General features: G+C 36.9%; 1 protein-coding gene across 1 annotated transcript; it reads right to left on the bottom strand.

The window, feature by feature from the left end:
* Positions 1-15,615: 15,615 nt before the first annotated feature.
* LOC126162819 (protein AATF) lies at positions 15,616-17,348 on the bottom strand. The gene has a single exon (XM_049919566.1). It carries the CDS (start codon positions 17,234-17,236, stop codon positions 15,665-15,667), a length of 1,572 nt encoding a protein of 523 aa, XP_049775523.1. The 5' UTR covers positions 17,237-17,348; the 3' UTR covers positions 15,616-15,664.
* Between the last annotated feature and the right edge of the window lie 937 nt (positions 17,349-18,285).

An 18,285-nucleotide genomic window follows, 5' to 3' on the forward strand; every position in this document is an offset into this window, starting at 1 on the left:
CATCTATCCAGTACTGGTCACTATTCTTCTATAAGTGAGCGACAGTGCTACATGCCCTTCCCAGAGATAAACAATTGAAGTTCCATATTTGGATACACTACTGCCTCTTTATTTAGTTTGCTGAAAATCCAAATTATTCTACTTGTTTTAGTTGAACTTTGTATATTGGTAATTGTTGTTGTTACAACTGCCACACTATAATTGATACCAGTTTCTGTGAGGGTATCATCAAAGAAGTCAGGTCTATTTCTTATTGTTAGTTCTAATGTATTTCCACCATTTTTGTAGGTTTTCTCTAAAGTTTTTGGTAACATCTGGAGGTGAGTCTGGTGGTCAACAGAAGGATTCAATTATAAGCTTGTATTGTCCTTGATACCGAGTCTAGCCCAGAGAATCTCACAAGAGTTTCAGTTCCCACCTTGTTTCATTGAAGCTTCATGTACAAGGCTGATCTGCTCAATCTTCTTTGCCAGTCACTGGAATGCTCCCAGTATGATCTCAGAGCCCAGACTATAGGAATTGTTTGTCCCAATCTGCAGTTGGTTCTGTTTCTTCAATGGCTGTCAGAATACCCTGTTGAACATGGCTGTCATGCTGTACCTTCCTGTAGTGTGGTTTGTTTACCTCAGCTTGTTTGTACAGCATCCACACCCTTTTGTGACACTGATTGGCAGATCTTTCACAAATTCAATTCAGAATAAATGAATCTGCAGAGGTGCAGTTATTATAACACCCTCTGTAATGAAAATGAAGCCATAAAAGTACAGCATGGAAGAAGCAGGTGCAATGCATATTGAGCACCTTTGCAGAAACATGATAGGCAGTAAGTATAATTAGTTAGAACAGCAAGAGTGAGTACTCATTTACCATATGACAGCAAATTGCATAACTTGAATTGAATTGAATTTTATTTGATCCTGTAAGATTACATTGTGTACAGTAAATGTGCGTGTAATATAGGACATGTCAAAGTATTAACATTCTTAATCACTTATTTTTCTACACCTTTAGCTTACATTTTTACATCACTGATAATGAATAACAATATATACAAATTTAATGGCATAAGTATTCTGCAACACTGTAAAACTCTTTTTCAGTGAGATAGTCTTTAAGTTTCTTTGGAAAGTCATTGTGAAGTACACTATCTTGCAGGTTTTTGGGCAGACTTCTTAGTAGTCTGATACCAGAGTACTGGGGTCCTTTTACTAGCATTGCCAGTCGGTGGGGTATGCTCCGTACGTCATTCTTCCTTCTTGTATTGTGGGTGTGTACACTAGCATTTGTAATCCAGTCCTCACTATCTTTTGTAATGTACATTATTGTTTTGTATATATACAACGATGAAAAAGTTAAGATACCTAAATTCTTGAAACAGTTTCTGCACGTTTCAGAGGTCTTTCTTCTTAAAATGGTCCTAATTGCTCTTTTTTTTTTTTGTAAAGTGAACACTCGTTTTGTCTCTTGTTTGTTTGAGTTTCCCCACACAGTCACTCCATACTGTAAGTATGGTTCGAGAAGCCCATGATACACTGTACACAGAAGGTTCTTATCTGAATACTGTGATAGCTGCATAATTAAGAATATGACAGAGCTCAGTTTCTTACAGACATTATTAATATGTTTTTTTTTTCCATTTCAGTTCATTATCCACAAGAATACCTAAGAATCTAGCAGATTCTACTTCTTACAGCCTTGTTCCATCAACCTCTAAATCCATGTCTACAGCCTTTTCCTTGTTTTTAGACACTGCATACATAGTCTTTTTTAGATTTATAACCAGTTCATTTTCCAACAGCCATTGAGCTGTGACATTTGCAGATATGTATGCTCTTCTCTCAAGCTGTTCCATATTTTGGTCACTATTTAGTATTGTCATGTCATCAGCATACAATATTTTCTTTTCTTCCTCCTCAACACCTATATCATTAACAAACACATTAAATAACAATGGCCCCATTACTGAACCCTGCGGCACTCCATATTTGATGGATTTGGTTTCTGATTGGTACGAGTTTCCTAATGATACATACTGTTTGTGGTTGCACAAGTATGATTTTATCCATTCACTTGGTTGCCCCCGAATGCCGTAGTTGCTTAATTTTTGTATCAGCATTTCATGGTCAATGGTGTGAAATGCCTTTGAAAGATCCAGAAACATTTCAGAGACAACTTTTTTCTCATCTAGGGACTGTGAAATGTATTCTGTTAGACTGGCAGTTGCTGATTCTGTAGATTTACCCTTTCTGAAACCTTGTTGTGAGGGTATGAGAATGTTATGTTTGTCCAAATAGTTAACTAATCTGGTATACATAAGCATTTCTAGGATTTTTGAGAAACCTGATATCAGTGAAACTGGTCTGTAATTGTTGGGATCATCCTTATACCCTTTCTTGTACACTGGCACTACCTTTGTTATCTTCAGTTTTTATGGAAAAATCGCATCTCTGAAAGAACAGTTTGCTATGTTCAGCAGTGGTGTTATTATCTCCTCACATACCAGCTTTATTACATGATTTGATATTTCATCATCACCAGCTGATTTCTTGGACTTCAGTTTCTGTATAGTTTTCTGCAATTCATCTTCCGTGACTGGTCTTAAGAACATAGTACTGCATTATCTTTTTGGTACCTCAATACCCTTCTGTTTTTGACTATTTTTTCCAATTTTAAGTTTTCTACTACACTGATATAGTTATTATTCAGTATGTTTGCTATTTCCATACCATTTGTGACCACTGTGTTGTCTATTTTAATTGACCTAATACCTTCTTCCTTGTTTGACCCATCTTTTTCCTTTCTTTCAGCATTGATAGCATTCTAAGCTGCCTTTGCCTTGTTTTTTTGAGTTCGCTATTGTGGTGTCAGTTGCTCTTGCTTTGGCTTCTCTTATTGTTTTTCTATACTTCTTTTTTAACATTTTATAGTTTTCAGCTTCGCTCATCCGTCTCACATCCTGAAGCTTCCTTCGTTCTAGTATTTCACTGGTAATCCACTGTGTTTGATCTTGCTGCCTTTCTTGTCTCTTTACTTTGGGAAATGCTACATTAAAATGGTACTTGATTGTTGAAATAAATGCATCATATTTTTCATTTACACTCTGGGCCTGTAGGGTTTCATTCCAGGTTTCCTTACTTAACATTGTTCTAAAGATGTTGATATTTTGTTCACTGATGATCCTAATTTCTTTGGTTGTTTGTTTTGGTTCTGATACTGTGTCATTACTTCTGCAAAAGCTGATTAGTTGTCCATGATGATCAGATATTTCTGTCTGAACTACATGTGACTCATAGTTACACATATTAGTGATTATGTTGTCAATAACTGTCTCACTTTGTGAAGTCACTCTTGTTGGTGCAGTTATTGTCACTTTCATGTTATGCTGTATTAACAGTTCTTCAAAATCCTGTCTTATTTTTGTGTCTTTTCCCATGTCAATGTTGAAGTCTCCACATATAGTAAGATTTCTCTTCATATTCATTCTCAATAAGCTAGCAATTTTTTTTTTAGAAAGATGCTAATATTGCCACATGGTGACCTGTACACACAAAACACTTTAAAATCCTCTGCCACTATACCGGTAACTTCAAAGTCTTTTTCTCTAGCTATGGGAAATGTAGCAGCTTCACTGTTTACATTATTTGATAGAGTACCTGTTTTAATATATATACAAGTGCCACCACCCTTATATTTAGATCTGCAGAAGTAACTAGCTAGTTTGTAGTCCTTTATTGCAACATTATGTATTTTACTTTCAGTTAGTCCATGCATAATATGTCTGGTCTTACTTCACTCAGGAGTACTTCTGCTTCTAATTTTTTGTTACCAAAGTATTGAATATTTTGATGAAGTACTTTTATGTAATTTTTCTTTTGTTGGTTTACTTAAAAACATTCTTGAAAACCTTTTATACAGTTGTACTCAGGAACTGCATTCAACAGTATATGTGAAACAGTTATGCATCTAGTACAATATACAAGAGCTTCCTCAATTTTTCTCCTACTATTTGCATTATAAATTTTCATATATGTTGTTTCTAACTATAGGTAAATTGGAGCATTAAGACTTTCACATTGTGTGAAGTTTGTAATGTGTTACACTTAAGGGAGATGATGACTACTGCACAGTAAGATACCAGTATTTAAGGGCAAAAGTGTGTAGTTACTCATGCCATTTACTTTGCACACAAGATACATGGTTGACAGAAAAGCATTAGAGTTAAGTAAATGCTACATTATGTAAATGATGATTCAAGTACATCCTTAGCACAACTACTATTAATTGCTATTGATTTCAAGTTGCAGACAGGTACAATTAAAAGTGTCTTCTAATTGTGTCTGTCTGCGACTTGATGTGTCTTCTTTATGGTAAGTAGCAATCTGTCTTTTCCTACAGTGATGATATTCCTACCTCGAGTTTCCATTGTCTGATTAACTGCTATCAGTGACTCTTCTCTAACTGAATGTCTACAAGTAGTGAAACAGGAATGCTGACTCAAGTCATGTTTTTCTAATCATTATAAATAACTATCACGAAACAGTTCAGTGACAAGATATAATTTATATGTTAATTGCCTATGTTTTAGTTGTCAAGAGGAAGAATGCTTTGATTAAATGGAGCTCAATAATGCATCTCAGACACTCATCAATAACCAAAATTTAGTGTACTAAAATTTTCTAAAGTAAATTTTCAGTCTGTGGATACCCTAACAGAAAAACAAGGAAAAATGAGACCAGTGCTGTAATAATAATGTAGCTGATTTTATATAAAAATTTCCACTCAAATGAAAAACCTTTATGAGTAATAAAGTTCGAGAAGGAAGAAGGGTGTTGGGAGGGGTGGGGGACATAAAGGTTATATGACACATTCACTTGGTATTTATCGTTTTGAGTTCTTCCTGGAAATGTATCACATTGACAACTAAAATTTATTAATTCAGGCAACATAACTATAAGGCAGACAGTAAAAGATAGAACTTTAAGAGAAAATCACAGATCTCTAGTATTAATGTTGTCATGACCATAGAAAATGTTAATAATTTTATTACAAGTCATCAGAAAAAGTTAATAATTTGAATTAAATGTTAGGTCATAGCAAGAAGTCGACACAGGCTTGCAAGCCCATGGAACAGCTTAGAAGAGTAACAGAAGTGATCCACAAAACTACTGACCATTTTCTCATTGGGCATCCATCTGTTGTAGAATGCTAGAAGATATTCAGACATCCAACATAAGGAGGTATCTTGAAGAAAATGACTTGCTTTAAGCAAATGAGTAAGAATTCTGAAACTAACAATAATGCAAAACTCAACTAGTACTTGTTGTGATGTTTAAACTTGTGCTTCTCTTGTGTGACATCCTGAAAACCATGGATCAAGGCAGTCAAGTAGATGCAATATATCTTGACTTCTAAAAACATTTGACATTGTACTTTCAATAAGGATAGACGTGGTACAGTCATATGGAGATTCAAGTGAAATATGTGACTTGGTGATGATTTTTTGGTATCAAGGCTGCAGAATAGTATCTTGGATGGAGAGTCATTTGACAGATCTAGAAATAACTTAAGGTATGCCCCAAGGGTGTTGGAACTCTTACCTTTCATGTTGTATGTCAGTGATCTAGCAGACAATATTAACAGCAACTACAGACTTTCACAGATGATGATGTTATCTGTAATGAAGTACTATCTGAAAAAAATCTGTACTAATACAATGCAAGGGATGGCAAGTCATGTTAAATATTCAGAAATGTAAAATTATGCACTTTTCAAAACAAAACTATGTAATATCCTATGACTGCAATATGGAGCCACAATTATAATCTGTTAAGTAATACAAATACTTATATGTAACAACTTATAGGGATATTCAATGGACTGATCACAGTCTCTTCTCACATTCCATAAGTGTTAAGAACAATAAGAAATCCTAACACATTTTATCATGTCATTCACTCTCTGCTATCCACTTCACAGTGGTACCTAAGACAACAAACAGAAACGTTAAATTTATATACACTAATAAAGCAAAACATTACGACCACCAATGTAATGGCATGCCAGACCACCTTTTGGAACACAATACAGCAGTTGTTCTGCGTTGCACAGATTTAAGTTCTTGACATGTTTCTGTTATGTCACTGGATTTCCCCATTTGCTCATTGTTAAAATCATTCCTCATGTGTATGTGATGCACGTAATACTTTCTTCTCTGCACTGTGTCACATGTCAGTAATGCCACCAAACAGTATTCAATCGCTTTGAGTAGTTGTTATAATGTTTGCCTTTGAAGTCAAATAATGAGATCACAGCAAAAGAAGGGCAGATGATATGGGATTCAAAAATAAAAATATAAACCGATACTTCTCTGCCACTAGGTATGAAGAACTGACAGTGAAAAGTTGATGCATGTTAACACCCTGAATGCTATAAACACAGTAGTTACTGATGTAGATGATGATCAGTAACATTGCATTCTAGGAACATTGTTTTCTCAAAAGACAGGGTGACCTACAGGAAAGGGATGTTAGATGAACATGCAGAAAATGTATTGTCTGCCAGAATTGCGGAGATATGGATAAACACGAAGGCAGTTTATTTTCAACATGTTTGCAAATACATTCATGGCAGTGTGAGAAACATTTTCCCTGGATGCCTAGTCCTCATTTTGGTGGCCATAAATACCACCAAACCTGTGCTTGTGACATTTTCGTCTGAGTGTATTTGAAGGAGAGTGTTTATGTTAACAAATCCCAAAGTTTGATGGAGTTGAAAGCTACCAGTAAAGAAGAGGCGGAGTTAATTGACAAATGCCTGTGGCTCTAAGTTATGAGTAACTTTTGATAATGAGCTGTATTCGAGAGAATAGCCACCATTTAGATGGTATAATGTTAACCTTTGATCTTGCGGAAATAAAAGATTAAAAAAAAAAATGATAAAGAAAAAGTCAGTGTACTGCTGCTCATTAGAAAACTGTCCATTTCTTATTGGTTACATGCAAATTTTAGTAACACTCTACAACTTCTTTCAGAATCTACTTCTTGTCATTACAACCTTGAAGACTGAGTCATTCTGTTGTAAGTTCTTAATATGAATTTATGGTATACTCCTTACTGAGACATTAAAAACTCCAGTAGTCACACTACTGTAACTGAAAGTGTTTGTAAAATTTGTAGTATATCCGTACACATACATTATATTTCACTTCAGTGAGGTTATTGCAAGGTTACACACATTACGAGAAAGTAAATGGTAAACTTGAGAAGAATTGTGCCTTCGCATATATATCTTCAGCTGCATAGATCATTGCAATCAGCTTCACATGTCCAATTTTTTTTTTTTTTTTTTAATTAACAATTTGGACCACCACCAACTTGTGACAAAAATTTTTTTGACCTGTCCATATATAAGGCAAACAAATGATTTTTAATCAGTAGAAATGCTTGTATCGTAAGGTTGGGAAGAAGTATGCCTCATCTTCCCTTCAAATTTTAATTACAAATTTTGAATACGGGGTGAAGTGAAATGTTAAAAACTTTATAATTTCTGGTCTTCACAAAATCGTAATCATAACTCTGGTGGGACCCTGGTACTGAAAAGTAAACAGTCAGGTGACACCGACACCAATACCCTAAGTTGAAATGGTATTTACAAAACTGCACACTACAGCAAGCTGGAACTGTTAACAACATGTACCCATCCACAATATGCTATTAATCTAGCACAGACCCTAAACCTGCATATAACCTAGCCTAAATCATCTAGTGGAAACAGATTGTTTAATGAGGACATTATACAACATTATACAAAAGCACAGAACAGCAAAATTATGAAGAGGAAAGTTGTTACCATATAGCGGAGATGCTGAGTTGCGCGCGCGCACACACACACACACACACACACACACACACACACACACACACAAAGCAACAACTACAATCTTGTGAGACTGCAGTAGTGTGTGAGAGCTGCATTTTTTGTGTGTGTCTGTCATCATTGTTGACAAAGCTTTAGTTATGAGAGTCTTTTTGTTGTGCCTATCTGCGACTCAGCATCTCCGCTATATGGTGAATAGCAACTTTCCTCTTCATAACATTGTTACATTCCATCCTGGATTTTCCATTGTTTGACATAGCAACATTGGATTATAGCTGTGCCACCCTCCTCTGCTATGAACCAAAACAGTGGTCAGCAACAGAAGACAGATAGACTTGAATAATGTATCCCACACAGACAAGATGTAGGCTCTGTACGTGCACTTGTTCTTTTATTTTTGACACCATCAGTATCTTTGTAATAGTCCCTGAGTTAAGATACAAATCTGCATAGTAGCCCCAAAACAATTTTATAATTGATGGTGACTCACTACTTTGTGTGAAAATAAATAACAGAGTACCCACTAATACCCACATATCATAACTGTGTTACAAATGTCATTCCCATTTTTGACATCAGCAATAAAACATCAGGTAGGGGGATCTTAGTATCTGTACTGCCTAAAGCCAACCACGAAGGTGAAAATTTGCTCCCTCCTATACTGTTCTGAAAAGATACTTAACCTGTAGTTAGTTATGTTGAAAGAGACAATGACACATTTGGAAGTAATTTATATTGCTCCATACAGAGTCATCTACTCCATATGATGTACATATCTCCCACGTTAAATTAATTGGATGCCCCTGTCCAATTTTTAGATCTGATAGAATACAAGATGCCTTAAAAAGCATGTGATATTTTCAGTGTACTAATAATTTTAACAATTATCATTGCTTTTTTCCCCCCATGAACCATGGACCTTGCCATTGGTGGGGAGGCTTGCGTGCCTCAGCGATACAGATAGCCATACCGTAGGTACAACCACAACGGAGGGGTATCTGTTGAGAGGCCAGACAAACGTGTGGTTCCTGAAGAGGGGCAGCAGCCTTTTCAGTAGTTGCAAGGGCAACAGTCTGGATGATTGACTGATCTGGCCTTGTAACAATAACCAAAACGGCCTTGCTGTGCTGGTACTGCGAACGGCTGAAAGCAAGGGGAAACTACAGCCGTAATTTTTCCCGAGGGCATGCAGCTTTACTGTATGATTAAATGATGATGGCATCCTCTTGGGTAAAATATTCCGGAGGTAAAATAGTCCCCCATTCGGATCTCCGGGCAGGGACTACTCAGGAGGATGTCGTTATCAGCAGAAAGAAAACTGGCGTTCTACGGATCGGAGCGTGGAATGTCAGATCCCTTAATCGGGCAGGTAGGTTAGAAAATTTAAAAAGGGAAATGGATAGGTTAAAGTTAGATATAGTGGGAATTAGTGAAGTTCAGTGGCAGGAGGAACAAGACTTCTGGTCAGGTGACTACAGGGTTATAAACACAAAGTCAAATAGGGGTAATGCAGGAGTAGGTTTAATAATGAATAGGAAAATAGGAATGCGGGTAAGCTACTACAAACAGCATAGTGAACGCATTATTGTGGCCAAGATAGATACGAAGCCCACACCTACTACAGTAGTACAAGTTTATATGCCAACTAGCTCTGCAGATGGCGAAGAAATTGAAGAAATGTATGATGAAATAAAAGAAATTATTCAGACAGTGAAGGGAGACGAAAATTTAATAGTCATTGGTGACTGGAATTCGAGTGTAGGAAAAGGGAGAGAAGGAAACGTAGTAGGTGAATATGGATTGGGTCTAAGAAATGAAAGAGGAAGCCGCCTGGTAGAATTTTGTACAGAGCACAACTTAATCATAGCTAACACTTGGTTTAAGAATCATGATAGAAGGTTGTATACATGGAAGAACCCTGGAGACACTAAAAGGTATCAGATAGATTATATTATGGTAAGACAGAGATTAGGAACCAAGTTTTAAATTGTAAGACATTTCCAGGGGCAGATGTGGACTCTGACCACAATCTATTGGTTATAACCTGTAGATTAAAACTGAAGAAACTGCAAAAAGGTGGGAATTTGAGATGGGACCTGGATAAACTGAAAGAACCAGAGGTTGTACAGAGTTTCAGGAAGAGCATAAGGGAACAATTGACAGGAATGGGGGAAAGAAATACAGTAGAAGAAGAATGGGTAGCTTTGAGGGATGAAGTAGTGAAGGCAGCAGAGGATCAAGTAGGTAAAAAGACGAGGGCTAGCAGAAATCCTTGGGTAACAGAAGAAATATTGAATTTAATTGATGAAAGGAGAAAATATAAAAATGCAGTAAATGAAGCAGGCAAAAAGGAATACAAATGTCTCAAAAATGAGATCGACAGGAAGTGCAAAATGGCTAAGCAGGGATGGCTAGAGGACAAATGTAAGGATGTAGAGGCGTATCTCACTAGGGGTAAGATAGATACTGCCTACAGGAAAATTAAAGAGACTTTTGGAGATAAGAGAACCATTTGTATGAACATCAAGAGCTCAGATGGAAACCCAGTTCTAAGCAAAGAAGGGAAAGCAGAAAGGTGGAAGGAGTATATAGAGGGTCTATACAAGGGCGATGCACTTGAGGACAATATTATGGAAATGGAAGAGGATGTAGATGAAGATGAAATGGGAGATACGATACTGCGTGAAGAGTTTGACAGAGCACTGAAAGCCCTGGGTCGAAACAAGGCCCCCGGAGTAGACAACATTCCATTAGAACTACTGACGGCCTTGGGAGAGCCAGTCCTGACAAAACTCTACCATCTGGTGAGCAAGATGTATGAAACAGGCGAAATACCCACAGACTTCAAGAAGAATATAATAATTCCAATCCCAAAGAAAGCAGGTGTTGACAGATGTGAAAATCACTGAACTATCAGTTTAATAAGCCACGGCTGCAAAATACTAACACGAATTCTTTACAGACGAATGGAAAAACTAGTAGAAGCCGACCTCGGGGAAGATCAGTTTGGATTCCGTAGAAATACTGGAACACGTGAGGCAATACTGACCTTACGACTTATCTTAGAAGAAAGATTAAGGAAAGGCAAACCTACGTTTCTAGCATTTGTAGACATAGAGAAAGCTTTTGACAATGTTGACTGGAATACTCTCTTTCAAATTCTAAAGGTGGCAGGGGTAAAATACAGGGAGCGAAAGGCTATTTACAATTTGTACAGAAACCAGATGGCAGTTATAAGAGTCGAGGGACATGAAAGGGAAGCAGTGGTTGGGAAGGGAGTAAGACAGGGTTGTAGCCTCTCCCCGGTGTTATTCAATCTGTATATTGAGCAAGCAGTAAAGGAAACAAAAGAAAAATTTGGGGTAGGTATTAAAATCCATGGAGAAGAAATAAAAACTTTGAGGTTCGCCGATGACATTGTAATTCTGTCAGAGACAGCAAAGGACTTGGAAGAGCAGTTGAACGGAATGGATGGTGTCTTGAAGGGAGGATATAAGATGAACATCAACAAAAACAAAACGAGAATAATGGAATGTAGTCGAATTAAGTCGGGTGATGTTGAGGGTATTAGATTAGGAAGTGAGACACTTAAAGTAGTAAAGGAGTTTTGCTATTTGGGGAGCAAAGTAACTGATGATGGTCGAAGTAGAGAGGATATAAAATGTAGATTGGCAATGGCAAGGAAAGCGTTTCTGAAGAAGAGAAATTTGTTAACATCCAGTATAGATTAAAATGTCAGGAAGTCATTTCTGAAAGTATTTGTATGGAGTGGAGCCATGTATGGAAGTGAAACATGGACGGTAAATAGTTTGGACAAGAAGAGAATAGAAGCTTTCGAAATGTGGTGCTACAGAAGAATGCTGAAGATTAGATGGGTAGATCACATAACTAATGAGGAAGTATTGAACAGGATTGGGGAGAAGAGAAATTTGTGGCACAACTTGACCAGAAGAAGGGATCGGTTGGTAGGACATGTTCTGAGGCATCAAGGGATCATCAATTTAGTATTGGAGGGTACAAATCGTAGGGGGAGACTAAGAGATGAATACACTAAGCAGATTCAGAAGGATGTAGGTTGCAGTAGGTACTGGGAGATGAAGAAGCTTGCACAGGATAGAGTAGCATGGAGAGCTGCATCAAACCAGTCTCAGGACTGAAGACCACAACAACAACAACAATCATTGCTTTAATGTTATGCACACTGATGGTTATCATTAGGAGTCTGCGGGGTCTAATTTGTTCCTTTCACTTAACACTGACAGAATATTGTCAAGTGATCTTTCGCAGAACCCAAATGTATGTAACAGCTGTTAGTGGCACCAAAGTTAGTGTCCACTCCCTAGTGACTGAGACAGGAACTGGAATTGAGGGCAGCAAAGCAAAAGCTGAAATGCTTAACTACATCTTCAAACAATCCTTTACAAAGGAAAACCCACTAGAATTGCCCCAATTTATCCCTTGTACTACTGAAAAGATGAATGGAATAAATATTAGTGTCAGTGATGTTGAGAACCAGCTGCAACCATTACAACTGATCAAAGCTCCAGGCTCTGATGGAATCTCTGTCAGATTCTATACTGAATTCGCAGTTGAGTTAGCCCCTCTTCTAACTGTAATCTATTGTAGATCTCTCGAACAAAAAACCATGCCTAATTCTTGGGAAAAGGCAAAGGTCACACCCGTCTACAAGAAGGGTAGTAGAAGTGATCCACAAAACTAGTGTCAAATATCATTTACACCCATTTGTTTTAGAATCTTAGAATGTATTCTGAGCTCAAACATAATGAGGTATCTTCGACAGAATGGCCTCCCCAGTGCCAACCAGCACGGATTTCAAAAATATCTATCGTGTGAAGCCCAACTCACACTTTTTTCAAATGACATATTGAAAGCTTTGGCAAGACCACGACATCAGGATCGCAAATTTACTTCAAACTTTGTAAACCTTAAGTAGGCTATTAAAAAAACGTAATATGCAAGTAGTAAGGTGCACTACCCGAGCAATTACGAGAAAATCACAAGATAAGTTTTATGCATCTGTGGTGCTACAGATCTGTAAGACGAACATGGATGAGGCGACAGTTCGACTTGCACTCAAACAGAACTTTTAATCTATATTTTTAGTCACTGGTCATATTACATAAAATATGACATTTCAGAGGTTATATAAATAAAAATACCACATGCATTTGCATGAAGTTTTAGTGAATTTCATGTTATTTGACTACTTACTATTTTAATAAAATTTAATTATTAAAACAAACACATTTATAACTATTGACAAGTACATTTCCTTGAAAATGTGTGCCTGTCATGATTTGCTGAATCCGTTGTACATGCAATCTGGTAAGGTACTCAGAATTACTTTGCACCTCAACTCTTCGAGCTGCAGAGACTGAGGCAGGCCCCATTTAGCTGTTAACATGTGTAGCAGTGATATGTTGCTAATCAGCAAAAATGAATAGTGTAGGTACAAATTTTTTGGCTATCACAGAATTTACACTTGCACTACAAAAATGAAAGTGAACACAAATACCCAAGTGTAACACTTTGTACGGATTTGAGATGGAATGATCACATAGGTTCAGTCGTAGGTAAAGCAGGTGGTAAACTTCGGTTTATTGGTAGAACACTGGGAAAGCACAATCAGTCTACAAAAGATACTGCTTACAAATCACTTGTGTGAATGGATCTAGAATATTGGTCAAGTATGTGGGGCCCTTACCAGATAGGACTAACAGCGATATTGAACTTATACAGAGAAGGGCAGCAGAAATGGTCACCAGTTTGTTTAATCTGTGGGAGAGTGTCACAGAGATACAGAAGGAACTGGACTGGCAGACTCTTGAAGACAGACGTAAACTACCCCGAGAAAGAACTAGCTTTAAACGATTACTCTAAATATATACTACAGCCCCTATGTCATCATGGGGATAAGATTAGAACAATTATGCATGCAAAGAGGCATTCAAACAATCATTATTCCCACACTCCACACGTAATGGTACAGGAAAAAACCCTGATAACTTACATAATATGAAGTACCCTCTGCCATGCTCCTCGTGGTGGTTTGCTGAGTATAGCTGTAGACGTAGGCATATGTTAAGGATGTTTTAACCAATACATTAATCATAAGTTATATGGAGAATTGGAAAACGGTATGCTGCTTGATATTTTATTTTAGTATATATGGTATTCCAGCTTTATTGCCATCATAAGAGAATATAAAAAAACCTTATGATTAAGTGATTTGGAACAATAGAATAGAGGATATACCATAAATAATTCATTTTCTATGAACCCCACAATAATTCCAAAAAATTCACTGAGTATTTCTGGGAATAACATTCCAAGATAGTTTAGCATAAAAAAACTGAGCAAGTAAGTTAGATGTCTTTTCTTTATGACAAAATAATTTTAACGAGTACATAAGAGTAGTCACACACACATCTAGGGGCTTCATATAGAAAGTAAATACTGTTTGCCAGAATGCTCAGACCTGGCCACACTGTCTTGGCTAATGACATGCATTAACATTTCAGTGTGAATTTAACACTGCTCTTGAAAGTATTGGATTGTTTAATTTGTTTCATAGAGGCTTATCCTACTTAATTTTCTTCCTTTTAAACAATTCCGTAATGGGTAAATTGGATATATCATATGGCAGTTTATTTATTTTTTTCTTTTACATTAAGGGCATTTCACATTTTGATCATAGTATGATAAGTATATAGAACAAACTTTTCTATAAGGATAATGGGCCTTATTACCTAAGAGCCATTATTAAATAATGATCCATAACAATAATGGGAATTCCTGGATGGAAAAATATGTAAAATAAGGGAAAGGCAGCCTCTTACCCATTGACAACTAACCCATTGCACACAAAAACACACAACAAGAAACAGTTGAACAGACAACACACAGGATCAGGGTAGCAGTGAGACAGCTACCACTAGCATGTACACTTGGATATCTGTGCTCTTATTACAGAAAGAGCAGGCAATCGAAAGCTCGTGTTAACTGTTTTCTATTATGTATTTCTGTGTGCCACACACAAATCCTCTATAGGTAACTGGTTATTTTTCTAATATAGAGTCACATAAATGAAATTTTAGTTGCACATCTCCATTCCTGTTCTGTAAATGAACCTTTTATTTAACAACTCTCATCCTGAATCAACATTTTAAAACAAGCACTCTCTCTATCACTTTTTATTAGACTGTGAAAAGTGTTGCATTTGCATAAGCCCTGCACAGATAGTTATGAAACTGCAGGACAGACAGTGGTAAGTCATTACCTGCCTGCTAAGATGTCTAATTTAGGTCTACATTATTTGACTCTGCCTAATGGAACCAAAGAGAAAAAAAAGGAGATACCAACACAGGTTATCTCCTTTGACTAGCCACATCAGTAACACAGAAAGACACACACAATCTTCGACCACTGGCTGATCTCTGAATAATTCTTTGAATTGTGACCAAGCTGCTTCTATATCACATTTGTTAGACCCACTAATTCATTCGGTGTTGATAGGTTAAACAAAACCTAAATAAATTTCAGGCTTCTTTTATGGACTTAAAATCATAACTACAGTATCAATTGATATAAGTTATATCCATGTTTTAAAAGGCTATCATTAGACCATTGACACATGTGATTTGGTAAACTGAGACACTTTCTTGGCAGCAAAAGCATAAGAATTTCAGGATTTTTAAATGAAATTACGACAACTCTATACCAAATTATATTGTCATTTACTGCATTTATGTACATACAGAAATTGTAATTACAATTTCTTTTTTCCAAACAAAGAATTATATAGGTCAGTTTTTGCTTCATCTGTCCAACTGCTTTCCGCTATAGGAGCCATAAAATTAACTAATTTTGGATGCACAACATATTTAATTCTCCGTCCCTTGGTTGCTCGCACGTCTATTTTCCGTTTCATCTTGCTTCTTAACTTCTGTAGCTCTAACCACTGTCGGCCAAGCTGCACTGGGTCCGTAACACCAACAGTTTTACGTTCTATCAATTCTCGAAGCAACTGGTGATAAAAATCACTGTCATCAAATACTTCTGGATCGTATTCTTTTAATCTTTCCGACTCTTTTGGTTCTTCGTTTTTCGCATTCTCATCTTCCTGTATCTCCTGACATATAGGGGAGTATGTTGATCGCTTAAGTTGCGTTCTTTGAATAAGTCGATGACGATTACTCAAAATCTGCTCAATTTGTTTTAAAGTAGACTGTTCAAAATTTGAAAAATTTCTGCTGCTAATTTTTCCACTTGAAACACGAGTCTTATCATTCCATTTCTGAATAGTGCTGTTACGATACTCCAGGTATTCTTTATGCTGAGTATCTAATAATGTTCCATAATCATCAATCTTTCGTTTTTTAATTTTAGGCTCATACAACGATTTGTCTTCTACGTCTTCTTCAAGTAGATCTTCAGCTTCTTCATCTTCTTCTGTGTCACTTGGTATTTCCTCGTCAGCACTTTCTGAACCTGCCTGTGAGGATTTCAAATTTCTGGTTTCGGGGAAAGACTGTAATAAAGCTTCACGTAGCACAATAAATTTCTCAAGCAAATCTGTAACAAAATTTTGGGTCTTATTCAATGCATCTTTCAACTGTGTTCCGCCTTTCTGTTTGTAATCTTCAAACGCTGCATGAGATGGGATTCTGTTAGCAGTCAACAAACACTTCTGAAGGTGAATCCTACATTCAAGTAAACTGTCCCACATTCTAAGCTGATTTCTAACACATCTGCCCTTCTCAATTTCTAGATTCGTATTCCTGTTCGAAACATGCTGAAAGTTGTCACTCGCAATATCTGACACCTGTTTGTTTTCGGCTAGGTGTTTGGCTCCACCAGTAATGCTGAAGGAATCGTCTGTTGCACTGTCTTCGCCTTCTTCGGAACTGCCAGTGTCCACGGCTTCGTCATCTGTGGCAGCATCAGTAGTTTGCTCACTATATCCATAATCTGCGTCATTTTCGCTCTCGCCAGAATCGCCTCGCTCCCACGATTCATTCCCGGCTTCCTCTTCACTGCTACTGTTATCATCGTTGCTGCTGGGTCCCGGTACGAAAACTTCATTTTTTCGTGGCTCAGCACCCAGAGACTTGCGAGAGACTTTCCGGCCTGAATACCTGGCATCCTGATCCTCTAATAAATCTACGCTCTTCTTAAACTGGGATATCACTATGTCGTCGTCACTGAATTCTTCCTGATAATTTTCTACTACTTTGGCTGCACTATCAATGTTTATGTCATCTTCCGGATCGAATGACACAGGAACCGGGTTAACTAATTCCAATATCGACTGAGAAGTAGTTTTTTTGTGAGATTCCATACTTGATAACAAACACTATACTTCATATAAACAACTTCCACACACAACTTATAAAACACATGTCACATGTACATCGATACAGCATGGTTGTCAAAGGTAGTGCATAACTCACAGATAGAGTTCTCGTGTTAATATCTTCGTATATTGATCGAGAGAAGCCTAAAATCTTTGTGTAAAGTCAGCACAAGGAGATTATAAGTTCCTTGAGCATGCGGACTTTAAGGGTACAAACTTCAGAATTTTTTGAAGATATAAATCAGTAATCACCTGTCATGAATTCACAGTAAATTACAAAAACCAACGCCGAACAGAAAATAGAAATGCAACACTGTAACGTAATGAATTTGTCTAATTATCAAGTTGTACACAGTTTAGAAGCTATAGCGACAACATTATTTACATCGTATGGAATATTATTGTTGCAAGAGATGGCATTAAAGAAAATATGAGGCGAGAGATTAGCTTTCAAAATTGTAAATAAATGCAGTACGGAATAGCGTCATATTACTTGCTTTTTACGTTGTATTACACCTAACGAAAAAAAAAAAACAAGCAAACTGTAGACATAAGCTGTTAACGAGACATCCTGGAAATATAAGATACATGTAACGAAGTATGAGAAGTCAGTCTACTGCCTCAATTATCGTCCTTTTTGTTACTTATCCGTTAGGGCAAAGAAAAACGACACTATTTACATTTCTCAAGCACACAATAGTTTCCTCTGTCAAAATGTTGATGGTCCATTGAAGAAACAAGGTATTTAATTTCTATATCACTGAGCTTGTACACTCAGTACCACTTTTACCCCTTTTTCAGCAACACAGTTTATTCCACCTTATACTGTACCAATATTTGAAACGAACACGTAATTCACGGTATTTATTTGACAAGTTTTCTGGTCTTTTATTTCCTGAATCCGCTGTCCAAGATGCATAGGACTATAATTTTGTCGACAGTGACGCACCATATTATCATACGGAACTATTAAAGAAAGTCGAGGTGTGTCATAAATCTTTTTCATTATTTTGTTGGCCTGGCGGTAACAAAAA

The sequence above is a fragment of the Schistocerca cancellata genome, chromosome 2, assembly GCF_023864275.1.
Source record: "Schistocerca cancellata isolate TAMUIC-IGC-003103 chromosome 2, iqSchCanc2.1, whole genome shotgun sequence".
Taxonomy (NCBI): Eukaryota; Metazoa; Arthropoda; class Insecta; order Orthoptera; family Acrididae; genus Schistocerca; species Schistocerca cancellata.